The sequence below is a fragment of the Littorina saxatilis genome, linkage group LG1, assembly GCF_037325665.1.
Source record: "Littorina saxatilis isolate snail1 linkage group LG1, US_GU_Lsax_2.0, whole genome shotgun sequence".
NCBI lineage: Eukaryota > Metazoa > Mollusca > Gastropoda > Littorinimorpha > Littorinidae > Littorina > Littorina saxatilis.
In genome coordinates, this window is record NC_090245.1 from 77,331,283 (window position 1) to 77,358,713 (window position 27,431).

General features: G+C 43.7%; 1 protein-coding gene across 3 annotated transcripts; it reads left to right on the plus strand.

The window, feature by feature from the left end:
- Positions 1 to 27,431, plus strand: LOC138980150 (uncharacterized). 3 transcript variants are annotated; one of them, XM_070352981.1, is made up of 2 exons: positions 1 to 300; positions 21,704 to 27,431. In XM_070352981.1, exon 2 carries the CDS (start codon positions 21,885 to 21,887, stop codon positions 26,055 to 26,057), a length of 4,173 nt encoding a protein of 1,390 aa, XP_070209082.1. In that variant the 5' UTR covers positions 1 to 300; positions 21,704 to 21,884; the 3' UTR covers positions 26,058 to 27,431. The 3 variants fall into 3 exon arrangements, with proteins under 3 accessions (XP_070209082.1, XP_070209095.1, XP_070209088.1); XM_070352994.1 differs by lacking the exon at positions 1 to 300 and adding an exon at positions 9,817 to 10,131; XM_070352987.1 differs by lacking the exon at positions 1 to 300 and adding an exon at positions 15,046 to 15,490.

The window sequence follows — 27,431 nt, forward strand, 5'->3', positions numbered from 1 at the left end:
AATAAGACTAAAAGCATGACGGCAAAACCAATCCTTCAGGCGAGGTTTAGGCTCTGAACACTCTCAAAAGAGAGAGAGAGAGAGAGAGAGAGAGAGAGAGAGAGAGGTTACCCAAGGTAAATCGGGTTACGAAGTACACGCAAGGCCGAAGGTGTCCTTGCGGGCAGTTCAGTTTGTGGTTGAAACGGTGCAGTGGTTCGTACAGCTGTGGACTGATCGACGGAGACTGACAACGTTTGCAGGACATGTGTGCTTTTGGATCTATCGCTGGTGGATTGGATAATTTGCTGAACTGACCAGGTGCGTTGCTCAATATTTGAAGTGTCTTCTATGTGTCTGGTGTGTGTCGTCTGTTTCTATGTCTGCCAGTGCCACTGACCTGAACGTGTAAAAAGGTTGTAAAGACCCTCCTTAATTGAGCCCCCAGTTCACCTCGCGAAGACTCCGGTGTGACGTAAGTTTCGCTGTGTTGATATTTCGCTTCTCGGCCTCGTTGATCTAGTATAAACTCTACACTGAACAAAAAAACAACCTTCGATAGTACTGATTGGCGACCTTGTGTACCTTACATTCATGGGGCCAAATTTGTCCAACCAATTTGTTTTATTTAACTTAGAAATTTGATTCATCCTAAAATGTTTCCCTTCTTACTCAAGGGACGTAACCACTCGGTACACGTTTTCGAAGAATTCGATTTTGGGGTGAAATCTATAAAAAAAATTTACCACAAATTTTCTTCACATGCAAGAAACTGACATGCTTTTCGTCTATAAATAATTTCACTTCTTAATTTTACCAGGAAACAACATTTCAGTCTTGAGTATATGTCGAGGGGGAAATATGTACACAGGCGAAAGATGAAATCGTGACACCGGCGAAAGTTCAGTGCCGAAGCTTCGTGCAGCGAACTTCTTTAAGTGGACTTCGCAAAGTCCACGTAACCCAATTAATAGCAGGCAAAAAAACAACAACATCTGTCCATGGTTTTCAGTGTCGGCTGTGTATCAGAAAATAATCGAACTGTGCCGGCTGCTTAATGATATGATCTTGTTAGTGTTACAAACTTAGGCCTACATGTTGACTCAAAGTTTGACAACACTGATTCCACTTGGAAAAAGGAAAAGACTGATCACTGACGACATTAACAACACAATGAAAAGCGGCGGCTGACGTCTCCCTCTAACTTCATTGATTTGAGGAATTGAATTGCGCGCATGTGCAATATTTCAAGGCAGATCAAATTAAGAGCAGATTAAAAACACACGTTCATTGATTTTCCGTGTTTGTGTTGCAGAAGTGTTTGCCCCAACTTGATTAGCGTGCCTACTGGAGTGGCTGTAGCCAGGAATTATTTATGCGTGAAGCAACACTAGGACACAGAGACAGTATAAATTAAATGTGTGCAGGATAAAATCAGTTCGTACACACGTGACAGAGAGAGACACATGCTAAGACCCGGCGAAACACACACACACACACGGCACACACACACACTGACACACACACTGACATACACACACCGTGCACATACACACACACACACACACACACAAACACACACACACACACACACACACACACACACAAACACACACACACACACACACACACCTGACCGGGAGAGACAGATAGGGAGACAGACAAACAGACAGACAGACAGAAAGATTTTCAGCGTCGTTTTAGTCAAGGACAAACAAAAATAATGTAGATGAATAAAAATATAAACCAAGAAAGGTAAGTTGTTGGAACGTGTGTTATTGACAAAACAATACGTTATAATAATACTAATATTGTTCTGTCAATAACAAACGTTCCAAACAACCTTTCTTGTTTTTTTATTCTGAATTTTGGAACGTTGGCAGTCTTTTTGTTTTTGGCTCACGAAGTGTAGCCTATGCGATCGTAACTTTGTCTGTCTGTGCGTGCGTATGTGCGTATGTGCGTATGTGCGTGCGTGCGTGCGTGCGTGCGTGTGTTTGTCTGTGGTAGAAACTTTAACATTTCGTCATTTGAAGACGTCACATTATGGCGTAAGAGGGTTAGACGTCACGCGAAGGAATGTCTCGGTCATTATTATTTTGAGCGCGCCGAGACTAGTTGGCAGTCGTGTCCTGTAAGTAGGCTACATCAAACACTGTACCCATTGTAGTTTCTTTGGCTACATGCAGACAGACAGATCTAGATCTAGTGTCTCGCTTTCTTGCACAGTGTCACCTATGCTTACTGTGTGTGTGTGTGTGTATGTGTGACGGAGTGATTGAGTTTGTGTTACTGTTTGTCGATTTCTTACGTCAGCCTTGAAGGCTTCGCCTCTTGTTGAATAATGTAGATGATACACAGATAAGGAGAAAGACCGTCAGGGCTTTTTGGCTCACGTAAGTGTAGCCTATGCGATCGTAACTTTGTCTGTCTGTGCGTGCGTGCGTGCGTGCGTCTGTGCGTGTGTATGTCTGTGGTAGAAACTCTAACATTTGAAGACGTCACATTACATTGACGTCACATTATGACGTAAGAGGAACTACTGAAAGTCTCGGTCATTATTATTTTGAGCGCGCCGAGACTAGTTGGCAGTCGTGTCCTTGTAAGTAGGCTACATGCAGACAGACAGATCTAGATCTAGTGTCTCGCTTTCTTGCACAGTTTCACCTATGCTCTTTCTGTGTGTGTGTGTGTTTGTGTGTGTGTGTATTAGTGTGTGTGTGTGTGTGTGTGTGTGTGACGGAGTGATTGAGTTTGTGTTACTGTTGGTCGATTTCTTACGTGAGCCTTGATGGCTTCGCCTCTTGTTGTTCTGGTACTGGCACTGACTCAGGATATAGGTAACGGCTTAGTTAGCATAATTATCGAACAACAAGGCACAGTAGGCCTACCTATGCAGTATGTAACCTACAGCTGTCAGTCTGTGCATCATTGTTGGCGGACAATGGTAGTCTGTATGACCTTTTCGGCGCGTGATGCATTGTTCGCTACCGAGCAGCATATGGTATGTGTGTAGACCTAACTCGCAAAAAACAGAGGTGGCCTATGTAGATCAGTATTCTTTTGGACGAGACAAGAAAATGGAGGGCCTTTACTCTACTCAAAAAAGCACCTATACTCACATACTGAACTAAAACGCTGTGCGATTTTACAGACGAAACGTTCTCTGTCCAGATAGACAGATGTCAGTCTGTCTGTCCGCCTGGTTCTCTCTCTCTCTCTCTCTCTCTCTCTCTCTCTCTCTCTCTCTCTCTCTCTCTCTCTCTAAAACGAACACACATTCACATACGCACGCACGCACGCACGTATATATACACACACTCACCCCCCCCCCCCAACAACCACACACACATACGCACGCACGCTTGCACATTCAAACACACTCGCACGCCGGGACGCTCAGTAGCACGCACGGTCGCACACACACACACACACACACACACTGACTGAGCACACACGCACACACACAAACACTGAACCATACTGAAACACATCTCCATCCAACCCTCACACATGTCCAACTTAACAATATGTCACGCTGACCTCCACATGTTACGCCATATTGCGTCCTTCCCGTCAGTGTAAACTGACGATCGTCACAGACGGGTCCGAGATTGTACATGCGGAAAGAGAATCCTTCCCCTTGGACACATACCAACAATCAACAACGTAACTGTCCTTTACTCAGGGTTGGGATTTCTAGCTGGATTATCGGACTTCGCTAATAGACAGGTGTCGGTTACGAAATCAGTTCAGTATATTCAATAAAGCAAAACTCTCTCTCTCTCTCTCTCTCTCTCTCTCTCTCTCTCTCTCTCTCTCTCTCTCTCTCTCTGTCTCTCTCTCTCTCTGTCTCTCACTCTCTCTCTCTCTGTCTCTCTCTGTCTCTCTCTGTCTCTCTCTCTCTCTCTCTCTCTCTCTCTCTCTCTCTCTCTCTCTCTCTCTCTCTCTCTCTCTCTCTCTCTCTCTCTCTCTCTCTGCACAAAAAGTAATGATCAGACTACAGATTGCAGGTATATGTGTCCAAGGGAAGAGGTGCTCTGATCCCATGTAAAAGCCCGGACGAATGAAGTTTTGAAGACTATTAAATTATGTCACAGTTGCACTCGCCAACACTGAAACAGTGGATGTTGGTTTAAAGATAAATTAGTCCAAACAGAAAATAAGTCATCGGCTTTAACAGAAAACTCACTGCCCATTAAAAAAACCACCAATCGGACATCGCTCCGTCAATAGAAAGCACAACCTCCATCGCATGTTGTGCTTACAATGGAGTTTTTAGAGGGACAGAGGCTCGATATTGGATTGCAGATCATTAATCAACTTCGCTCAAACACATTCTATTTTCCGAGTTTCCGATTTAGCGCCAGGCGTAAATTAAATTTTTGGTGATGGGGGGCATGATTTGAGGGGGTGGGGGGATTGTGAGGACTGAGGGAAAGGGGAAGAGGGGTGTGAGGGGAGGCAAGGTTAGTTAGTCAGTTAGTTAGTTAACTGTTGCTTAATGGGTCCAGCGGACCATTTAGGCCAAATGAGGACCCCGGGAGGCGAGGTGTTGACACAGTTGGGGAGAAAGAGGTTGCGGTGGTGGTAGACGTTGATGGTGTTGGTGTTGGGCGTGTGTGTATGTGTGTGTGTGTGTGTGTGTGTGTGTGTGTATGTACGGTGTGTGTGTTTGTGTGTGTGTGTGTGCGCGCGCGCGTGTGCGCGTGCCTTGTGTTAGAGTATGTCTATCTGTTTGTCTGTGTCTGTCTGTCTACCTGCATCTGAATGTCTTTTCAGTTTGCCTGTAGCTATATATATGTGTCGGTGCGAGTGAACTCCTCACATTCTCTCTGACAACTTCCCACTGAAGGAGCATGTCAAGGTAACCTCCATCATTTCGCTGATTTTGCCCCGCACAACATGTGTTAAACACAAACCGCTCAGCTCCAAACAAAAAACAAGTCGCGTAAGGCGAAAATACAACATTTAGTCAAGTAGCTGTCGAACTCACAGAATGAAACTGAACGCAATGCAATGTTTCAGCAAGACCGTAGCATCGTCAGTCCACCGCTCATGGCGAAGGCAGTGAAATTGACAAGAAGAGCGGGGTAGTAGTTGCGCTGAGAAGGATAGCACGCTTTTCTGTACCTCTCTTCGTTTTAACTTTCTGAGCGTGTTTTGAATCCAAACATATCATATCTATATGTTTTTGGAATCAGGAACCGACAAGGAATAAGATGAAAGTGTTTTTAAATTGATTTCGAAAAAAAAATTTGATAATAATTTTTATATATATTTCAATCAATCAATCAATCAATGAAGCTTATATCGCGCATATTCCGTGGGTACAGTTCTAGGCGCTCTGCAGTGATGCCGTGTGAGATGAAATTTTATACGGCCAGTAGATTGCAGCCATGTCGGCGCATATTTACCTTTCACGGCCTTATTCCAAGTCACACGGGTATGGTAGACAATTATTAACTGTGCCTAAGCAATTTTGCCAGGAAAGACCCTTTTGTCAATCGTGGGATCTTTAACGTGCACACCCAATGTAGTATACACGGGGGGTGGTTCGGACACCGAAGAGAGTCTGCACACAAAGTTGACTCTGTGAAATAAATTTCCGCCGAACCTGGGATCGAACTCGCGCTGACAGCGGCCAACTGAATACAAATCCAGCGCGCTACCAACTGAGCTATATTTAATTTTCAGAGCTTATTTTTAATCCAAATATAACATATGTATATGTTTTTGGAATCAGCAAATGATGGAGAATAAGATGAACGTAAATTTAGATAGTTTTATAAAAAAAAATTTTTTTTACAATTTTCAGATTTTTAATGACCAAAGTCATTAATTAAATTTTAAGCCACCAAGCTGAAATGCAATACCGAAGTCCGGGCTTCGTCGAACATTACTTGACCAAAATTTCAACCAATTTGGTTAAAAAATGAGGGCGTGACAGTGCCGCCTCAACTTTCACGAAAAGCCGGATATGACGTCATCAAAGACATTTATCAAAAAAATGAAAAAACGTATGGGGATATCATACCCAGGAACTCTCATGTCAAATTTCATAAAGATCGGTCCAGTAGTTTGGTCTGAATCGCTCTACACGCACGCACACACACACACACACACACACACACACACACACACACACACACACACACACACACACACACACACACACACACACATACACCACGACCCTCGTCTCGATTCCCCCCTCGATGTTAAAACATAACTTGACTAAATGTAACAAGTCGCGTAAGGCGAAAATACAACATTTAGTCAAGTAGCTGTCGAACTCACAGAATGAAACTGAACGCAATGCAACGCAGCAAGACCGTATACTCGTAGCATCGTCAGTCCACCGCTCACGGCATAGGCAGTGAAATTGACAAGAAGAGCGGGGTAGTAGTTGCGCTGGGAAGGATAGCACGCTTTTCTGTACCTCTCTTCGTTTTAACTTTCTGAGCGTGTTTTTAATCCAAACATATCATATCTATATGTTTTTGGAATCAGGAACCGACAAGGAATAAGATGAATGTGTTTTTAAATTGATTTGGAAAATTTAATTTTGATAATAATTTTTATATATTTAATTTTCAGAGCTTGTTGTTAATCCAAATATAACATATTTATATGTTATTGGAATCAGCAAATGATGGAGAATAAGATGAACGTAAATTTGGATCGTTTTATAAAAAAAAATTTTTTTTTTACAATTTTCAGATTTTTAATGACCAAAGTCATTAATTAATTTTTAAGCCACCACGCTGAAATGCAATACCGAAGTCCGGGCTTCGTCGAACATTACTTGACCAAAATTTCAACCAATTTGGTTGAAAAATGAGGGCGTGACAGTGCCGCCTCAACTTTCACGAAAAGCCGGATATGACGTCATCAAAGACATTTATAAAAAAAATGAAAAAAACGTCTGAGGATATCATACCCAGGAACTCTCATGTCAAATTTCATAAAGATCGGTCCAGTAGTTTGGTCTGAATCGCTCTACACGCACGCACACACACACACACACACACACACACACATACACCACGACCCTCGTCTCGATTCCCCCCTCGATGTTAAAACATTTAGTCATAACTTGACTAAATGTAAAAACAATGCCGTTGTTCTGCATCCCTTGCTCTTTCTTTGTGCACACTATGGAGTTTTGTATCCTTAGCGGATTAAGACTTTATTCAGTTATTCTGCAGAAAAGACAAGTGCTGGAGAAAAACCGTTCTTTTCTGCAGCATTTCTTCATATAAATGTCATCTTTCGCCGAAGCAGCGTTTTTTTCTGCAACAAAACATTTTACTGCAGTAAAATTGAAATCAAGAATGCTGCAGTAAAACGGTGCTGTTGTTTTACTGCAGAAAACCTGTTTACATTTTTTTCTGCAGCATTTTGTACTGGCTCTTGGCGGATTATGACATTATTCAGTTCTTCTGGAGAAAAACCGAAATGCTGGAGAAAAACTGTCTTTTCTGCAGCATTTCTGCATAATGTCATATTTCGCCGAAGCAACGTTTTTTACTGCAGTAAAACTGTTTTTCTGAAGCATAATGTTTACTTGGTTTTCTGCAGCATTATTGCGATTAACTTTTTCTTCAGAATAGTCTGTGACAGTTTTTCTGGAGAAAAACGAACGACCTTGTGTGACAGGGGAGGCTACAGCTCCTTTCGCAGCAGACTCTACACCCGAGTTGTTGGCCTTTAAGTCAACACCGGAGGATTGTGGAATTCTGTTTGTGATGGGGTCTGGTGGTTTCCGATTGTCTGTATGTTCATGGAAACCTTCGGGTTTGCATAACAGTTTTTATAGGGCTAAGAAATTGGCCCTATCATTTTCAATCCTGTTTGATTGCACTTCGCCTCCCGAGGTGATCGTAGTGTTACAGCACCCGGTTACACTTGTAAAGTAGCGTTTGTATTCGTCGCCCCCTGGGATAGTATAATAGTTTGTTCCGCAGAGTACCAATCAGAAGGCGTGTAGCATAAGGGCATTATATTCAACTTCACAATGGCGGCCGAACGTGAACAATTTCAGAAGCAAATCGAACACGAAGTGGACTACTGCGTTCGTCTGGGAAAATGTGACAATGTTGCTGACAGGTGCCATTGTTTAATTTGAAACTTTGAACTTCCGGCGGAAAGGAAGTCAGACAGACAAAATACATTCATGTCACGCACAACTATTGGTAATTCTGGATGAGTCCATCTTTCGACAGAGGGGGGCTCGCGTGCTCCAACATTATAATGAGCCAGTACAAAATGCTGCAGAAAAAGTGTAAACAGGTTTTCTGCAGTAAAACAACAGCACCGTTTTATTGCAGAATTCTTGATTTCAATTTTACTGCAGTAAAATGTTTTGCTCCAGAAAAACCCGTTGCTTCGGCGAACGATGACATTATGCAGAAATGCTGCAGAAAAGACAGTTTTTCTCCAGCATTTCTGTTTTTCTGCAGAATAACTGAATAATGCCAAAATGCTGAAGAAAAAGTGTAAACAGTTTTTTTGTCCAGTAAAACAACATCACCGTTTTACTGCAGCATTCTTGATTTCAATTTTACTGCAGTAAAACTGTTTTACTGCAGAAAAAAACGTTGCTCTCGCGAAAGATGACATTATGCAGAAATGCTGCAGAAACAAACAGTTTTTCTCCAGCATTTCTGTTTTTCTGCAGAATAACTGAATACATTCATAATCCGCTAAGGATAGTTTTGGGAGAATGGTGGCGCATATTCGATTGCACATTATAAATCAACGTCGTGTAAAGAAAGAGCTCTCTTGTCGTCGCGATGTATGGCGAGAGTTGTGGAAATAGCATTCCGTGTTTGTTTTTCGATCTAAGCAGGCGTAAATTACTTCCCTTAAACATATTGTTCGACTGAGAGAGGAGGAGGGATGCGGGTGGTTGGGATGTCGGGGGTAGTATATAGGCCTACATGGTGGTTGTGTGTGTGTGTGTGTGTGTGTGTGTGTGTGTGTGTGTGTGTGTGTGTGTGTGTGTGTGTGTGTGTGTATGTGTGTGTGTGTGTGTGTGTGTGTTTGTGTGTGTGTGTGTTTGTGTGTTTACAATTTTTGGCTCTTCTGAAATTTCGTTCAGCTGTCCGGCGTTTCTCTGGCGCGCACAGCTCATGTCAGACTGTTTGGTAGTCACTGGGAATAAGATTCGTTTGCCATGCTTGGTTATTTTTTCGAATCGCTCCAAGCTTGAGACGTTGTTGTCGGATCTTTATTGCAGCTTTTCAGGACATACTGCATGACTCGACGTAAACACACACACACACACACACACACACACACACACACACACACATGCACACACACACACACACACACACACACACACACACAAACACACTCAAATCGCAGCCAAATCTGCGTTCTCGTTTTATCTTAATGTCCCAATGGTTTAGGGTCGCATCGACCTTTGTCTGCTCGCCGGCTCGTTCATTCCGTTATCAGCTGTATTTCTGCTGCGCGTTGTGAAAAATCAGAGGACACTTTTGCAAAGACTTGACACTCTGGTCACGCACACACACACACACACACACACACACAAAGATAAACACACACGTAGCGGACAGACACAGAGACACGCAGACTCCGGCAGACAAACACGCAAAGAAACACACTCGCACGCACGCACACAAACAAACGCCCTATTACGCAATACAATTCACAGCCAGAACGCACAGATATATATTGACACACACAGTCAGACACACACACACACACACACACACTGACTCCGCAGCAAGCTCGTTCGTTCATTGCTTTATCAGTTGCTTTTTTCTGCTCTTTGTGAAAATCAGAGGACACTAAGTTTGTATACAGCCTGACTTGACATACTTGGCCACATGACGATTCAGCTGCTTTTTTCGAGCGTCATTAGATAACACGCGTCCATGTTTGCCGGCGGGGATCGAAGAAGGAACACATGTTCGCCTCGATGTGTTTTTGGGGGTTGTTTTTTGTGTGTGCTGTTTTGTATGTCGTATCCTGCAAGAACTTCGTTTTGCAATTGTTTGTGCGTGGCTCGACACTTTTGTTTGTTGCTGTGGTGGGTAGTGGAGAAGCCGTCAGTGTAGCGATTTGAGGGAAGATTGCTGGAGCGTTAACGTTGCAGCGGATTCTGGTGGTAATTGTGTGAGTGATATTTTATTATTCCCTTTGTTTCCAGAGATTCAGATAAAGCACTTGCAGTATGTGTGTGTGTGTGTGTGGGGGGGTTGTTGTGAGTGTAATAGTATGTGTGTTTGTGTGTGTGTGTGTGTGTGTGTGTGTGTGCGCGTGTGTGTGCGTGCCTGCGTGCGTGCGTGCGTGTGTGTGTGCGTGCGTACGTATGTGCGTGCGTGCGTACGTATGTGCGTGAGTGTGTCCGTCCGTCTGTCTGTGTGCGCTTTTGTGTTTGTGATCGTGTTTGCGCGGTCGCCTCATTGTGTATGGAAGCGAACCAATAACTGATCCCAACACAAAAGCTTTCTAAAACAGAAAGTTAAAACATGTAGAGTTCAAGTCGGAGGCTAGCTTCTGGAAATCCATGGAACAAACAATACAGTACAAAGGTAACTTTAAGTAGCATGCCACCAGCCACTTTTTCTTTTTTGCTTGTTCTTCTTTTATTTTTGACGGCTGACGTTTGCGTGACTAACTCTCATTAAAAAATTAATGAAATGCTCCGAAAATGACGACACGGTTATATTTACAAAACCATGTGACCCTGTTAAAGGTGCAGTCACTGCTACAAAGTCTCTAGCCGACGTATGTTGTGTACTATCGATGATGCTATACGGTACCCTGAATGTGCTCAAAGGTTTAAAACGTGTACACACGTTGCTTCTCGGTCTGTCTGTCTGTCCGTCTTTATGTCTGTCTGTCTGTCTGTCTGTCTGTCTTTGTATGTCTCTGTGTCTATTTCTCTAACTCTGTCCCTGTCTCTGTCTGTCTGTCTGTCTGTCTGTCTGTCTCTCTCTTTCTCTCTCTTCTTGAGTGTGTGTGTGTGTGTGTGTGTGTGTGTGTGTGTGTGTGTGTGTGTGTGTTGTGTGAGTCCACATTTTTTTTTTAAATCAGTAACTCCCCGGTAGGACTATCCAGTCAGTTTCAGACTTTGCCAACCACCGCAGCGGTATTTCCTGCGAATTATTTCTGCGCGACTGACACTTTAACAAAATTCACCCGGGTTTGATGATGCAGAATCGGCGATACCCCGCTGATACCTTTCAGATAGAAAAAGAAGCGAGCGCTGGTACGGGTGGGGTGGGGTTGGGATGTGAGAGAGCGGGAGTTAAGAGCTAAGGGGGGGGGGGGGGGCGGAAAGAACTCCATTTCCAAACAGACACGGTGTGTGTGTGTGTGTGTGTGTGTGTGTGTGTGTGCGTGCGTACATGCATGCGAAGAGAGAGAGAGAGAGAGAGAGAGAGAGAGAGAGAGAGAGAGAGAGAGAGAGAGAGAGAGAGAGTTCTTCATCGATTCTCTGCTGTATGGAGCAGGTGCAGTGATCAATTTCACTACTCATTGTTTCCGACCATAAAGAACAAGTTCGGTGGGAACGGTGGGAATGGGACAAGGCAATAACGAACACACAGAGAGAACGAGGAGAAAAAAATCGATTGTAGAGTGAATGTGTCACTCATTTCACATGTAGCGTCTGTGACCTGTTCAACCTCTGTGCGCGCACACTCACACAGTATGCACACGCAATATATTATTATGCACGTGAAGTCCGATGACTAATGCCTTCTGTTCGGGTTTTCTCCAGTTGTGTTTGTCTTTGCACCGGTTCGGCAAACGATCTTTACTCGTCACGTTGCCGCAGTGGAAAAAAAAACCCAGCACGCGAAAGACAAACTGTTAGGAAAACGTGTAAGGATTGTAAGACTGTAAGGGAAATATTCCTACTTGTCGAATTTGGATCTGGGGTTGTTTCTGTTTTCTGACGATGTTTTATCATTTTGGGGTGTTTTGAAGGAGAGAGAGAGAGAGAGAGAGAGAGAGAGAGAGAGAGAGAGAGAGAGAGAGAGAGAGAGAGAGAGAGAGAGAGAGAGAGAGAGAGAGATCCTCAGAGAGTCAGAGAAAGCACATGCAGTGCCAGTGTGTGCGTGCGAACGTGCGTGCGTGCGTGCGGGAGCGCGTGTGTGTTTTGGTGTGTGTGAGTGTATGTGAGTGTGCGTGTGTGTGTGCGTGCGTGCGTGCGTGCGTGCGTGCGTGCATGCATGTGTATTTTCACAATCATAAATGTTTGCATAGTGATGGCAAAGAAGGGGCATTGGAGTTATTTCTATGATGTTTGATGTAACTGACAATTTTGAAACACATGCATCAAAAAACAAAAGGACAGAAAAAGCTTCAAAACTGCATAGATTGAGTCGCCTTTGACGATACGTCAAAAAGATTACATAATTACATTTATAAGCTCTGTCATGCGTCGGACAGACTTGAAAATGTTAAGCTAAAAAAACAGACTGAAAGCATGCATCAAAGTGCATGAATGGAAAACGCACAGAAATGATTTTTTACCAGCTGTCCCGTAAACACAAGAGCTTGTATCAAAGTGACGAAATTAGCCCGGGCCTAGGCGATCGAAGTGCCTCCGAATAATATATGCTTCAAACGTTAGGAATATATTTATAAATACGGGACATGACTTCGATCGACTGTCCCGGGCCAGACTTCTTGATACAAGCTCGTGTGGTTGCAGTATCGCTGGAAAAATAAGTCATATACGAGACATTCTGCTTTCTTTGGATGATAACGCTGAGTGGTTCAAACTTCATGGGTTAAAAATGAGTCTTACGATTTCTTGAATAATTATTAAAAGAAAAAGGGAATAAGCCTTCATCTACGCCCACAAATAACTTTTCCTTGTGTGTTTGTTTTTCATATCAATTTTAAACTCCGTTTTCACGATCTTGCTTTTTCTGTTTTCTCCCTTTTCATTTTGTCGTTCTTGTTTTCTGTTTGTTTGCTCTTGCTTTCATAAATGCTTCATGAGACTCAACTGAATACATTCATAAAATATCAAAAAGGGTTTCATGGGATGCTGGTGCCTGCTTTTCGACCATTCTGTGGGGGAAAATAACTTACAACAATGAGGATGCTCGATCAAAGTTTTTTGTTCTCCTTTTCCAACAGCCGATACAGCGAGTGATCGATATGAGCTCCCCGCCATGGGCTGAGAGATTTTATGAGAATGAACAGACCTTCATCAGAACCCCCCATCCACCCCCCCCCCCCCCCCCCGCCCCCACCGTGCCCTCCTCCCATCTCACCCCACCCCTCCCCCACCCCAGTTCCAGCTCCTCCCTCGCCCTACTCTCTTCTTTTTCCGTAGCCATCCTCTTCAACGACCACTCCCTCCCCAAACCTCCAAAGAGGACCCCCCCCCCCCCCCTGCCCCACGTGCTCTATACCTTGTAGCAAAACAGTGAATGAAAGGATAACGACAGTGCCACCGCTGCCAGGAGCGTAGAGTGGGTTAGGGAGGCTTCACACAGCGCAATCCAGATCATCCCGACTTCGGAGTCATCATAGGTCAGATTGACGAGCCTTGTGTAGAGTGGAACGGAGGTCGGAGAAAGAGAGAGTGAGTAACGATGCTTGAAGACTCGTTCAGTAAACCTAAAGACTAGTGTTGAGAATATAAGCGTCGTCAAAATTCATGATGTCGCATTGCGGGCTGATCTGAACACTCTCGAAACGCCGAATGACCATTCGTGAACACTTTGCACTCATCAAAAAGGCTCTTTGCATCGTGCGATTGTCCCTCTTAAAGTTAAAAAAATAAAAAAAATAAAAAAGCATCTGAAACGCACGTCACTTTGTGCTTTGGTGTGATTTGGTTTTGTAGGTTAGTACGGTTGTTTTTAAACATGCGAACTCGCGATGATATTGACCAAAAAGGTAATTGTCATAACATTCATGAAGAAGTAGAGTTTCTCTTCATCTTTGTGCTATAATCATACTGAAATACCTCAGTACAACTTTGATCATGTAAAGAAGCACCGGTAAGTTTAGAAACTCCGTGGCGGGCGGTTGTGCAGTGAAGGTGCCCCTCCCAGGCAAGTTGGCAAGGCAACCAGTCACAACTCGTCCATTCGAATCAGTCGGGCTGACTCGGGCCAGGCTGTCTAGGTCCGGCATTAGGTGGGGACTGAATTTCCACGGGCCTCTAGCTGCCACAAGTTGGGTCTCCGGGTCGTGACTCATTCTTGTGACTATGGAAACCAGGTGGGCTTGCAGGCTGCTGTCATTATTCTCTTTTCCGCTTTCTAATCAGCTGGAGCTTACCTGGGCGGTTTTTTTCCTTCCTGCTACGCTTAATTGTGGCACCTGCGCTGCTAAAGAAAGTGAGTTTCGTTTTCACCGAGAGCTGTTACAGACGGAAAAGATCAAGAGCTAGTCTAGAATACCGGCGACCCGACTGACTGAGAAGAAAGGTCATGCACAAGTAACTGCAATGAAAAGGGGAAAAACATGTAACACACACGCAGCCGTGCTTGCACATAAAAGAATGCACACCCACCAATATGCATACCCACTCGGATGTGACTACACGTATCCTGCACACGCACAGATAGGCTCTCTCTCTCTCTCTCTCTCTCTCTCTCTCTCTCTCTCTCTCTCTCTCTCTCTCTCTCTCTCTCTCTCTCTCTCTTTCACATACGCACACGCACACACTAACACACACGCACACACACACATACACACACCGTGGTACACACACACACACATACACACACACGCACTCACCCACTGACACACACTCCATGCAGTACACACTCATCACCACTGTACCACGGAGCTGCCTGCTCGCCCAAAAAACACCCAGTTGAAGTGTGCACAATAACAGCCACTCCATGCACTCAAAAGGCACGCAAAAATAGCCCCATTATCGCTTGTCCGCTTACTGCATCTCATCAACGATGCTTTCACACGAAAACTCCCAGCGGCACCAAACAATACAAAACAGACTGCATAATGATTTTAATCGATTTCATACGCCTATAGTGCACGCCTGTTTGTGTTCATCCTTGTGCTCGAATCGAATTGGATGCGTCATCAGCGTTCAACGATGCATGGCGCTTGGGGGCCTTCATGCAAGTGATCATGAATCGCTTTGAATTAGTAGAGAGGGTAAGAAAGAAAAGCACACGAATCTTCTACGTTTCGCGTCGTGTGACTGAGTGTTTTAGGCAAAAAAAAGGACGCTCTTCGTCAAGGCAGAGAACTGTGTGTGTGTGTGTGTGTGTGTGTGAATCAGTTCTTATCAGCTTTTCAGTTCAAGTTCCTGCTGAAGAAACAATATTTTGTTGTTTGGCTGCAAAAAAAAGTTAGCGGAGCCAAAATAACATCGACTCGCACGTGAATGTAATTATCTTCCGCAAAGCTGAGCTAGCTAGATTTTTGACAGCCGAGGTCGGTTGTCAGTGAGGGTTTTTTCCTACTCAGAAAATTCTGGAATGTTTCCGCGGCAGTAACTAGTGTTTGTGCGCATTTGAAAAAATGGGTGAGTTTTGTTTCTCTTTTTGCGTTTCCTCCTCCTCCTCTTCGTCTTTCAGGTTGTTGAAGGACAAACTATCGAGCAACTTGAAATGTTTCCAGGCCGGAAAACAGTGTTGAGATTGTACAGTACGTAGCTCGATCCTTCACGGCTTCAGTGTGTTTGCCTCCGGGCCGGTCGGTTGATTGTTAAAACCGATATTCTTTCATTTCTTTGTTTCCCTTCTCTCTTTTTTTTTATATTTATTTTTTTTATAATTGTGTCAGTTCTTTTGAGTTATTTGTGTCAGTGAATGGTCTTCGGCATCATAGTCAAACAAGAAGAGCAAACGCTCGATCGAGTCACTTTCGCAGTTCTGAATATTATATGAGGCATCAGATGGACAGGAAGAAATTGCTATTCACAACACAATACAGATGTAAATAATTTGATGTAAAGAATAATCCTATAAAGTTTGAATCAAATCCGATGAATAGTTTCAGAGATATGATATTTCAATTTTTTTCCTTCAAGACATACCTGTGACCTTGAAAAAGGTCAAAGGTCACCAAAGCAGACGTCAAAGTGTAGAGGTCACTGGGAGTCACGTTCACATAAAATTTGAGCCCGGTCACTTTTATAGTTTCCGAGAAAAGCCCAACGTTAAGTTGTGTGTTGCCGAACAGGAAAGGCTAGTTATCTCCCTTGTTTTTCTGATAACGTTCGTAAAAGGCTACAGATGTAAATACTTTGATGTAAAGAATAATCCTACAAAGTTTCAATCACATCCGATGAACTTTGTCAAAGATATAAAATGTCTAATTTTTCCTTTGACGCTGACCTGTGACCTTGAAAAAGGTCAAAGGTCAACGAAACCATCGTTAAAGTGTAGAGGTCATTGGAGGTCACGACTAAACAAAATATGAGCCGGATCGCTTTGATAGTTTCCGAGAAAAGTCCAACGTTAAGGTGGTGTCTACGGACGGCCGGCCGGCCGGCCGGCCGGCCGGACAGACTAACACTGACCGATTACATAGAGTCACTTTTTCTCAAGTGACTCAAAAATGTATCTTTCCTACCTTACATAATTATGCACGAGCAAAAAGTTCAGTTAGGGCCTACTACTGTGACGATTGCACCGAGGGGAACCACTTAAGTCTTAAGTACTATCACTCTTGCTGCTACTACTACTTATGGAAAGCCGTTTGGCTCATAACCAATACACGTGTAAAAAATGATTTACTGATACACGTGTAAGAAATGATTTATACACGTGTAAGAAATAATTTCTTACACGTGTATAAATTATTTCTTGCACGTGTATCAATCATTTCTTACACGTGTATAAATTATTTCTTACACGTGTACAAATCATTTCTTGCACGTGTATAAATCATTTCTTACACGTGTATAAATCATTTCTTACACGTGTATAAATTATTTCTTACACGTATATTAATTATTTCTTACACGTGTATAAATCATTTTTTACATGTGTATAAATTATTTCTTACACGTGTATAAATTATTTCTTACACGTATATTAATTATTTCTTACACGTGTATAAATCATTTTTTACATGTGTATAAATTATTTCTTACACTCGTGTATAAATCATTTTTTACACGTGTATTGGTTATGAGCCAAACGGCTTTCCATAACTACTGACACGTACTACTGTTTTCACTGCTGCTGTGCTAACTGTGCAGCTGCTGTAGCTATTCACAACCAATACTGAGAATGACCATCGGTTTGGCGTGATGCTTCTGTTGCTACTCCTGCACGTTTTGTGGAATATCCTACACGAATTCTGATTTGACTTGACTGAGAGAGGGAGATAAGGGGGAAGGGGGGGGGGGGGGATATAGTATGTACGGATTGTGCCCGACAAAGTATAGCTAACTCAGTGGGTGTAGCAGTGGAGAGAGAGAGAGAGACAGAGACAGAGACAGACAGAGACTGATAGAACCGTTTTCAGCTGTGCAATCGCCAGAACCAATACCGTGTGCAGATAACCGGATCAGGGGGAAAGTTAAAAGGAAGACATACACCCGCATCGTCGCTTTGATGAAGCGAAGACATAAATCTGATCAAAGCAAGCACATTCGCACAGACAGCTATTACGGATCACAGGCCAACGATGTCATGTTAAACTGAGGATAGAGTACAGTAAAAGTATGATATTGATGGGAAACGTCCGGTATTTTATCTCAACAAACAAATCAAAAGTGTACAGGAAATGAAATAGGCACACAATCTAGCACACTAAGAAACACACAGGGTTTCCTCTGAATACCGAGGTCGGCCAGGAATGTAGGCACATCAGTGGTCATGCATGCTGGTTGAAACTGATTTAATTTGAACTCGCTGACAAATATAACCGTCCAATCACAGTGTATTTGACCTGGTTTGACTGTTGGTGGAACGGTATCTATGAGAGCAAGGATTTGTACAATCGAACCTGCCCTTGTGATTACTTTTTCAAAACGACCCCTCCGAAGGATCACTGACAGACAAGTTTTTCTTCAACATTATTCACCTTTCCACAGCGACCACCTTTCTATAAGGGCCATTGTTTGTCAGTTGTTCTCTTTCGGGTGGTCGTTATGGACACGTTCGACTGTACTTGCAAAGAAATACCAGTATGGTAATTAATGTTAGATGAGCACGATAGTTGTAAATCAGTGGTATCGTAAGAAAACCGTCAAACCGTTTTTCTGTCTCAAACTTGCCTGTGCTAAATACACGCATTCACACACACACACACACACACACACACACACACACACACACACACACACAGACGTACACACACACACACACGCACACACTCACACACACACACATTAAATGCAGAACACACTCTTGGCTTGCTGAGGACGAAAGCAAAGAGCAAGTGCCCCCACAGACAGAGACACACAGACACAAACACAGAATCACACACACACACACACACACACACACACACACACATGCGCACAAACACATACATAATATATTAATACACACACACACACACACACACACAAACTGCTCAGGGCGACGAAGCACCAGTTGCCAGCGATGTGACACTGCACTGGGCACAGGGGACATGAAAACCAGTGACTCATGTCTCTCGGCATTTGTTCTAGTTGCTGATTTCATTTTGTGGCCTACCCTCGAAATTATCTCTCTCCGTCTGTCTCTGTTTCTCTGTGTCTATCTCTCTTTCACACAGACACACACACACATATACTTGTACCCCCTCTCTGTGTCTATCTCTCTTTCACACAGACACACACACACATATATACTTGTACCCTCTCTCTGTGTCTATCTCTCTTTCACACAGACACACACACACATATATACTTGTACCCTCTCTCTGTGTCTCTGTGTCTATCTCTCTTTCACACAGACACACACACACATATATACTTGTACCCTCTCTCTGTGTCTATCTCTCTTTCACACAGACACACACACACATATATACTTGTACCCTCTCTCTGTGTCTCTGTGTCTATCTCTCTTTCACACAGACACACACACACACACATATACTTGTACCCTCTCTCTATGTCTCCCTCTCCCCATCTTTCTCTACCAGTGTTTGTGTGAATCAATAACAAGTCGCGTAAGGCGAAAATACAATATTTAGTCAAGTAGCTGTCGAACTCACAGAATGAAACTGAACGCAATGCCATTTTTCAGCAAGACCGTATACTCGTAGCATCGTCAGTCCACCGCTCATGGCAAAGGCAGTGAAATTGACAAGAAGAGCGGGGTAGTAGTTGCGCTAAGAAGGATAGCACGCTTTTCTGTACCTCTCTTTGTTTTAACTTTCTGAGCGTGTTTTTAATCCAAACATATCATATCTATATGTTTTTGAAATCAGGAACCGACAAGGAATAAGATGAAAGTGTTTTTAAATTGATTTCGACAATTTAATTTTGATAATAATTTTTATATATTTAATTTTCAGAGCTTGTTTTTAATCCGAATATAACATATTTATATGTTTTTGGAATCAGCAAATGATGGAGAATAAGATAAACGTAAATTTGGATCGTTTTATAAATTTTTATTTATTTTTTTACAATTTTCAGATTTTTAATGACCAAAGTCATTAATTAATTTTTAAGCCACCAAGCTGAAATGCAATACCGAAGTCCGGGCTTCGTCGAAGATTACTTGACCAAAATTTCAACCAATTTGGTTGAAAAATGAGGGCGTGACAGTGCCGCCTCAACTTTCACGAAAAGCCGGATATGACGTCATCAAAGACATTTATCAAAAAAATGAAAAAAACGTTCGGGGATTTCATACCCAGGAACTCTCATGTCAAATTTCATAAAGATCGGTCCAGTAGTTTAGTCTGAATCGCTCTACACACACACACACACACACACACACACAGACACACGCACATACACCACGACCCTCGTTTCGATTCCCCCTCGATGTTAAAATATTTAGTCAAAACTTGACTAAATATAAAAACGGATTGTCTAACTGAGTAGACAGTGCATCCGGCCTTCATGTGAATAACATATCCATTTATTTCCTTGATTCTCGTAAAGTCAGTTTATCTGTCCATTAGGCATTTCAGCAAAGACAGGTCGTTAAAAGATGCTTTTCTTCTCCCGTAGAAGATCTTGTAAATCATCATAGAGCCGAAACCTGCAATAAAACCATCGTTCCTCTTGGTAGCAAAGCTAAAATCTACAACGTAGCTAGCTGCTTTCTGTGCAGAAAGGGAATGTTAATCAATGTTGAATTCTTTTTACATGATGTCTATCTGAAACCACAAGCCTATTGTATAATACACTTGTGATGAATTTGATTCAGAGAAAACGAAAGAAACACAAAAAGAAAGAAAGACACAGAAAGCAGACATGCTGTTATTGTATGTTTCCACGTGACAGTATGTTTGCATTGCATGTTAAGCCGGAAGAAATCCGACTGTGGCGGTGCCCAAGATCGGTTTCGTGGAAGGTTTAAACCTTTTAAAGTGGTTTACATCGCCTCTCTCTCTCTGTCCCTCCCTCTCTGTTCGTGCGCATTTCGCGCGAAACTATGCGTGTGTGTAATTCGATCTTAATCAGGCAAAAGTCATTATCTTTGACATTTCCCAGAGAAGGCTTAGCACGTGCATTCATGGCGGGGGTTGGAACAAAAAAAAGAACCAGAGCTGGTTGCAATGAGAACAGGAAACTCTGAATAACAAAGGCATCTTATCCTGACGTCAAAATAACAGCCGTATTATTGTGGTTTAGATTGATGTTTTGTTGCAACGCAACTTGTAAAACCAGCCTTGTGTGTGTGTGTGTGTGTGTGTGTGTGTGTGTGTGTGTGTGTGTGTGTGTGTGTGTTTATGCGCACCAGCGCGTGTATGTATGTGGTGTTTAACCAAGCATGCATAAAATGAGCTTAACCAGTCAACAAAAATCGTTATCTTTGGCATTTTCAAGCGAAGGCTAGTCGCATGATAGAGTTACTGATACTGTATGAAACAAATGGGGGGCTGTTGCAAAGACAGCTATGAACAGCGTTGGCATTCATGTACGAGGACAAAGGGAAAGGCAAAATGTTAAGTGCATCATATGTTTGGGCCTCAGTCCTTTCATTACCCTGTAGATCGATATGGCTTGCTGCAGTTCAATTTGTTTAACTAACTACAAGATCTGAGAAAAATTACACGGCCGTAAACGTGTGTGTGTGTGTGTGTGTGTGTGTGTGTGTGTGTGTGTGTGTGTGTGTGTGTTTTTCGATCACAACTATGCGTGAGTTGCTGGCTTAAAATCATTATCTTTGACATTTCCCAGAGAAGGCTCTGTGCACAATACTGTATAGTGAAAAGCCGCAGGGGTTGATGCAAGTGTGTGTGTGTGTGTGTGTGTGTGTGTGTGTGTGTGTGCGTGCGTGTGTTTGTGTGTGTGCAACAATGTCCGCTTGCCAATGATCATAAGAGTCCGACTTCCTCGGTCTTTTAAAAATGCTGAGTTTTTCCATTTTCTACATTTTCTGTTCTGTACCACTTTTTCCAGCTCAGCACTTTTGTCAAATGGGTCGGTTGACTGATGTATTGATTATTAATTAATTGATTGACAGACTGTTTTATCTTCAGTGAGGTATATGAACGCGTCTTGTCTTCCTATTTCTCTCTTTCCTTCACTGTCTTTCCGCAGAAAATGCAAGCCTTATACGACCATTTTATTTTTCATAACTCTTCTGATACGATGTTTTAAACGTTTCAGACACCACATTGAGCTCAACGCAACGCTTGGCTCTGGTCATTTCAACCCTGCAAAAGTATCCTCTATGCAGAACCGACGTCACATACTCCACCATGGCTGAGGGAATCTACATGCCCGCGTCAGCAGCAGATGACGTCACCGTAACTGTACACGTCACAGCTGACCATCGTCATCACAGCAAATGAAGCTAGAATGGTGGACGTCACGCTTGCGGGGGCTGTTCGGTGGGAAAAGGGCATCGGCGAAGAATGAAAAACACAGCTTGAATGACAGCGTCACATATGGCGAGAGTGTGTGCACTATGGAAGGCAGTGTGCAGAAAGTTGGAGCCCCAAGGAGTGGGATCCCTGTCCTCGCTCGGGCAGAGGGAAGCGAGACAGACTTTTCCCGCAAACTAGCAGCACATCTGAGAGGAGGTATTGGTCCAGGCCACGACTTATTCGTGGCGATACCTTCCACGTCTAAAGAGGTGGAAGATGGTGGTGTCAAACACCAGCAAACATCTTCAAAACTATCAGCAAGAATCAGCGGCCAGGGAAACGAGTCTAACTTACCTCCGCCGCCACCACCTCGCACCAGTTCAAAAATACCGAAAGTTTATGTTCGAGACAAGAGCGTTTTAGCACCAAAGACAAACGCACACCCGGTAGAATGCGCACAAATCACACACGAACACACGCATGTCCTCAAAAGTCCGCAACCTTTCGCCAAGGCTGAGGAGAACAGAGTTTTAACAAAAACTTATGTGAGCAGCAGTAGAAAAGCGAATGGTACCGCAGGGCTTCCGTATCGGAGTATACCACGAATTCTGAAGTCTTCTGCACAAGAAGAAGAAATGGGGCATATATTCTGCAGCTCACCGGCGGATGCAAACACAGAAACTGCTGGCACGGACTTCACGAACGGGGAACCAGCAGTAACCTCAAAATACTCCACAAAAGACTATGCAGTAGCCTTAGTCCCCCCAAAAGACACTGCAGAAAACTCAGGCCCGTCTTTGCCATGTCGTACAAGAACTCCGCAGCACTCCATCCCAAAAGTGACCACAACACTCGTCGATGAAGACTGTGAAGAACTACCAAAGCAGACCACATCAGAGTGCGCATGCACATCACAGACATACTCACAAGAGGATTTCACAACTCCAAAGCAGCTGACCGCAGACAGTGCCAGACGTTCAAAGCGGTCCAAGAAAGACCAAGCAAAGAGATTGTCCAAGAGGGACGAAGAAGTGAGGCGTCTGGCTCGCAATATGGTGGGCAGCATAGAGAGCCTTATTAGCAACCTCGGCGGTATCGTGAGCGATCTTCACGAGCTTGTTCACCAGATCGACACAGTGACGGATTCCATAGACCGCACGTGTAGCCACAAGTCCGTCCACGACTCCTCACATCCTCCAGACTACAGCGATAAACTCCACGGTGTCGCCACCTCTGCGAGTAGGGTTACCAGTCCCAGAAAAAGGCAGCAAAAACAGAACAAGGAAGCATTTTCGAGGCATTCATGTTCATTGATGGAAGCGCACCAACACCAGCAAACTGAGGCAGATGTATTTCAGAGTCAGTCCTCTTCACAAACTAGTTCCCACAAAGCTGCTGCTGATTCTGGCGACCAACCATTAAACGGAAATACAAACCTCAGCATGTCTTCCCGAAGGATGTCATACCCACAATTTTCACGTGCTTCCCCTTCGATTCCCACTCGCCCACAAGCTGAAGCTTCTGAATCGGGAAGAAAAAATCAGCGACGCCCAAAGTCATCGAAAAGGGCGAGAGATGGTGCCCACAACACATCACAGCACAGTAAGGTGAGAACGGAAGACCAGGAAAGACTTTACAATCCATGTGCAGCAGACAAGTACATAATATCAGAAAAGTCTCAAGCTGGCTACGTTTCTATTATCATCCCCGAATCATACCAAATGCACAGCTTTTACAAGGGTGCAAATGACGCTGAACTTAGTGAAACATCGCCCATACTGTCATCAATTTCGCCAATACCTTCGGGCTCTATTCATCAAAGTGATTATCTTCCAGTTCTTGCACGTGGTGCTTCTGAGCACAAAAAGATGGATCATGCCAAAGACCCGGACAATCTTTCTCCGCTCGGTGCGTACGGGCCTGGAGACGAACACGTAGGACAGGCAATTAATATGGACAGTCTTTCTCCATACGACGCTTACAGGGACAAAAACATGGATCAGGCAAGCACCGCAGACAGCCTTTCTCCATACGGTTCATACGAAGACAATAACTTGGATCTGACCGGTGACGTCGCCAGTCCGCCTCCATGTAGTGCATCCAGTGACCAAAAGATGGATCCGTCCAAGGACTCGGAAAGCCTCCCGGATACAGGTCTGAAGAACTGGAAAGCGATGGCGGAGCGGCATTGCGGGTCTGTGGAGTCTCTAACACCACAATTAGACTGGTCGTACCTGGCTCTAACTGATCAGCCTTCTTCTGCTGGCTCAGGCAGCCTTGTACCCCTTGATGTCGATCACAGACTCCATCCTCTAACTGCACATCATCAGGCACCTCTGATCCTTTCTCATCTTCAGTCCAAAATGTCTTCAAGCGCTCGCCAAATCAACTTGCCATCGGTGCCTCAGGGAACAGACGACTTCGCGCCTCTTCTGGATGCAGATTTTTCTGTGCCTAATCAAACCAATAGACCAAAATCGACCTCACACATACCTCACCCCAATCCACAACAGCCAAAGTTAGACCCGTCAAAACTCTCGCTTCCTGGCCTAAGTTTCAAGCATAAAATGAGACACTTTTCTGAACCTCAGCGAACGAGAAATAGCGGTGGAGAAGGCTGGATTAAGAACACTGGTGCATTTCCTAAACAGCAGCTACACAGCGGTCTGCGCGTGCTTCCTCAAGGCAGAAAAAGAAGTGCCATGCTCTTCCCTGCAGCTCAGCTCAGTGCACTGGGTGGTGGAGATGCTCTCAACTGGAAATACAGTGGTGTGTTCCCTTTCGTTCAGTCCCGGAACTCTGGTGCTGTTTCTTCCCAACAAAACAATACATCATGTGCTTGGCGACACACACAAGAGCATGTTTTGGAAGGTGCTCCTATTGACAGAAGGCGGAACTATGTTTCTGGTGAATCTGAACAAGAAAAAGTAAGCGGTGCCAATTTGGAGACAGACGGTGATGCTGTTTTTCAATTTGTGGAGAAAGCAAATGTACATGGTCCTACTCTTGAGATGAACACTGGTGGCGTGTTTTATCAAGCTGAACAGCAGTACGTTCGTATTGTTCCCGCAGATAAAATCAATGCTGGGGTTGCCTCGCGCAGTGTCAGCGAAAGTGTTTTCTCCGAGAGCAGGAACGCTGCAGCTGCTGCTGCTGCTGCTGCTGCTGCTGCTGGTGTGTTCCCGCGTGTGGCACAGAGTGTGGGCGGAGCTTCTTTAGGCTGGAGCACCAGTACCAAGGCTTTACCAGACTGGCCCAGTGGGGACCTCTCCTCCATAGATGCCTCGGACACAGAGGTGGACGACCTCAGTTCTCCCTTCTTGCAGCAGCACTTCCAGTTCCCGAGAAGAAGCTCTGCCGTGGACACCAGTCCAGAGCAGAATCCAAAACGAACTGAGACAAGGATGAGCAGAGGAGCCTCAACTTCCTCAGATCCCTTTTCGCCTTCACTTTCGCAAGAACATTTTCAGTTTTCAGGCAGAAGCTCTGCAGCGGATACTAGTCTGGACGAGAATCCAAATCAAAACGACACACGACTATGCAGAGGTTTGCCAGTTTCAGGCATACTTTCGCCCGAAGACTCGCCGTATTTTCTGCAACACTTTCGACTTTTAGGTAAACATTTGTCAAAAGACGGTGAATTGTATTTCAAGCCTTTTCCACCTGCTGTTGAAGAAACCATCCCAGGACAGTCTCTCACGACAAATGATGAAGCTCCAAGCACAATGTCTTTTGCGTCTGAAACAATGACGTCAGGCGGGTTTGAGGTCGGAAATGACGTGGAAGTGACACCAGAAAGTGACGTCACGGGATTGCTTGGAGGTCAGTATGAGTGCGTCATGGAAACTCGCCTGGAACAGCTGAGCAGCGAAGCGGGGGAAAGCGACTTCTCTGACGCTGATGCAGACGCTGGTAGTGACTTGTTAGAGCAATCGCTGACGTCACTGGAAACATCAGACAGCGCCAAGTACGACCGTGACGTCAACACTTGGAAGTCATACACGATGACTCATATTGACTCCGATGACGTAGTCTCCGAATGTGCTTCGGACATTCTGAATGAGAATTTCATTGAGACTTCTACCACTAATCCCGGTTTCGATGACGTCAATCTTAACTTTGATGACGTCAATTTTCCTTCGATTGCTTACTGACTACCCTTTCTTGTCACGCGGACTATATATATAGCTTCTCCTTTTCACAAACTAAAACTAACCATCCGCACTTCCATGAAGCCTTTGATTGATGTTGATCAATTATCTGTATCTTTTTGAAAACCTCTAAAATTAAACATTATTTTCTGCCAGATTTTCATATAATTTTCATATTGTCTAGTACGACAAATGCAGCACCAGGTTAACAAGTTGTAAGTCAGCAAAGACAACCACTGTGATGTATAAATTAAAAGCAGTATAGTACACGGACATGTAGTCGGCTTCGCCTTTTTGCGATTGCAATGTGTAAGATATTCACAGTTGATGAGACCCTGTGAGTTAGATTTTGCTTGATATTGGTTCTTGTTGCCCGATGTCAATGTTGGTGTGGTTTAATTTATTACTATGGTTTAGGTTTGAGTGGGTAGTCGTTATTGATTAGCTGAAAAGTTGCGAAATAGATACAGGTTTGTTTGCACATATTAGTATGTGTTTAGTGGTGATCATTGTTAAAGTCTTTGCATCCTCAGTGGAACCCCTCTTTTAAGACCCCCAGATTAGCCCCCCCCCCCCCCCAAAAAAAAAAAAAAAATAGTCTGTTTACGGTAACATAGGCCAAACAAAATAGGGTCGGTAGGTTGGGAAAAAAAATGTTTTCTCAAAAAAACCATATTTTTAAATTATTTTGCCAAAAAACAGACTTCTTTTTTTTTAATTCTTTTTTTTTTAAATACCCCCCCCCCCCCCCCCCCCGCCCCCCCAATGCCAAAAAAAAGTCTAGGGTCGCGCAAAAAAATAGGGTCGGTCGGGATACCGTAAACAGACTTTTTTTTTTATGCCTTAAAGACTTGACTCCTTTCAAGACCTTGGTCTCTGAGATGTCTTGTTCACAAGAACTGTTAATTCAACTCCTTACATTGGTCTCTGAGATGTCTTGTTCACAAGAACTGTTAATTCAACTCCTTAGGCCTAAAGAAAAAATAGGTGTGGTTACGGTAACCCGACCTACCCTATTTTTAGGGGCCGACCCTATAACTTTTTATTACATTTGTCAAAAACAAAAACAAACAACAACAAAAACGAGTGCAGAAAACGCAATGAAAGCGAAATTGCCCGAGTCGCACACTTATTTTCCTGTCAAGTAGGTTTAATTTGTACGCATTAGAAAAAAAAGTAAAAAAAAAAAAAGTGATTGCCTACCTTCCTACCCTATTTTTTTTGGCTATGTTACCGTAACCACACCTATTTTTTTTTTTTGCCTTACATTGCAAGACCTCAGTTTGTTTTCATGGTTTTGGGTGTCTTAAAAGGGGGTTCCATTGTCTTACCAGCTGCCTTAGTTTGAGTAGTAATAAAAAGTGAGCCACAAAGTGA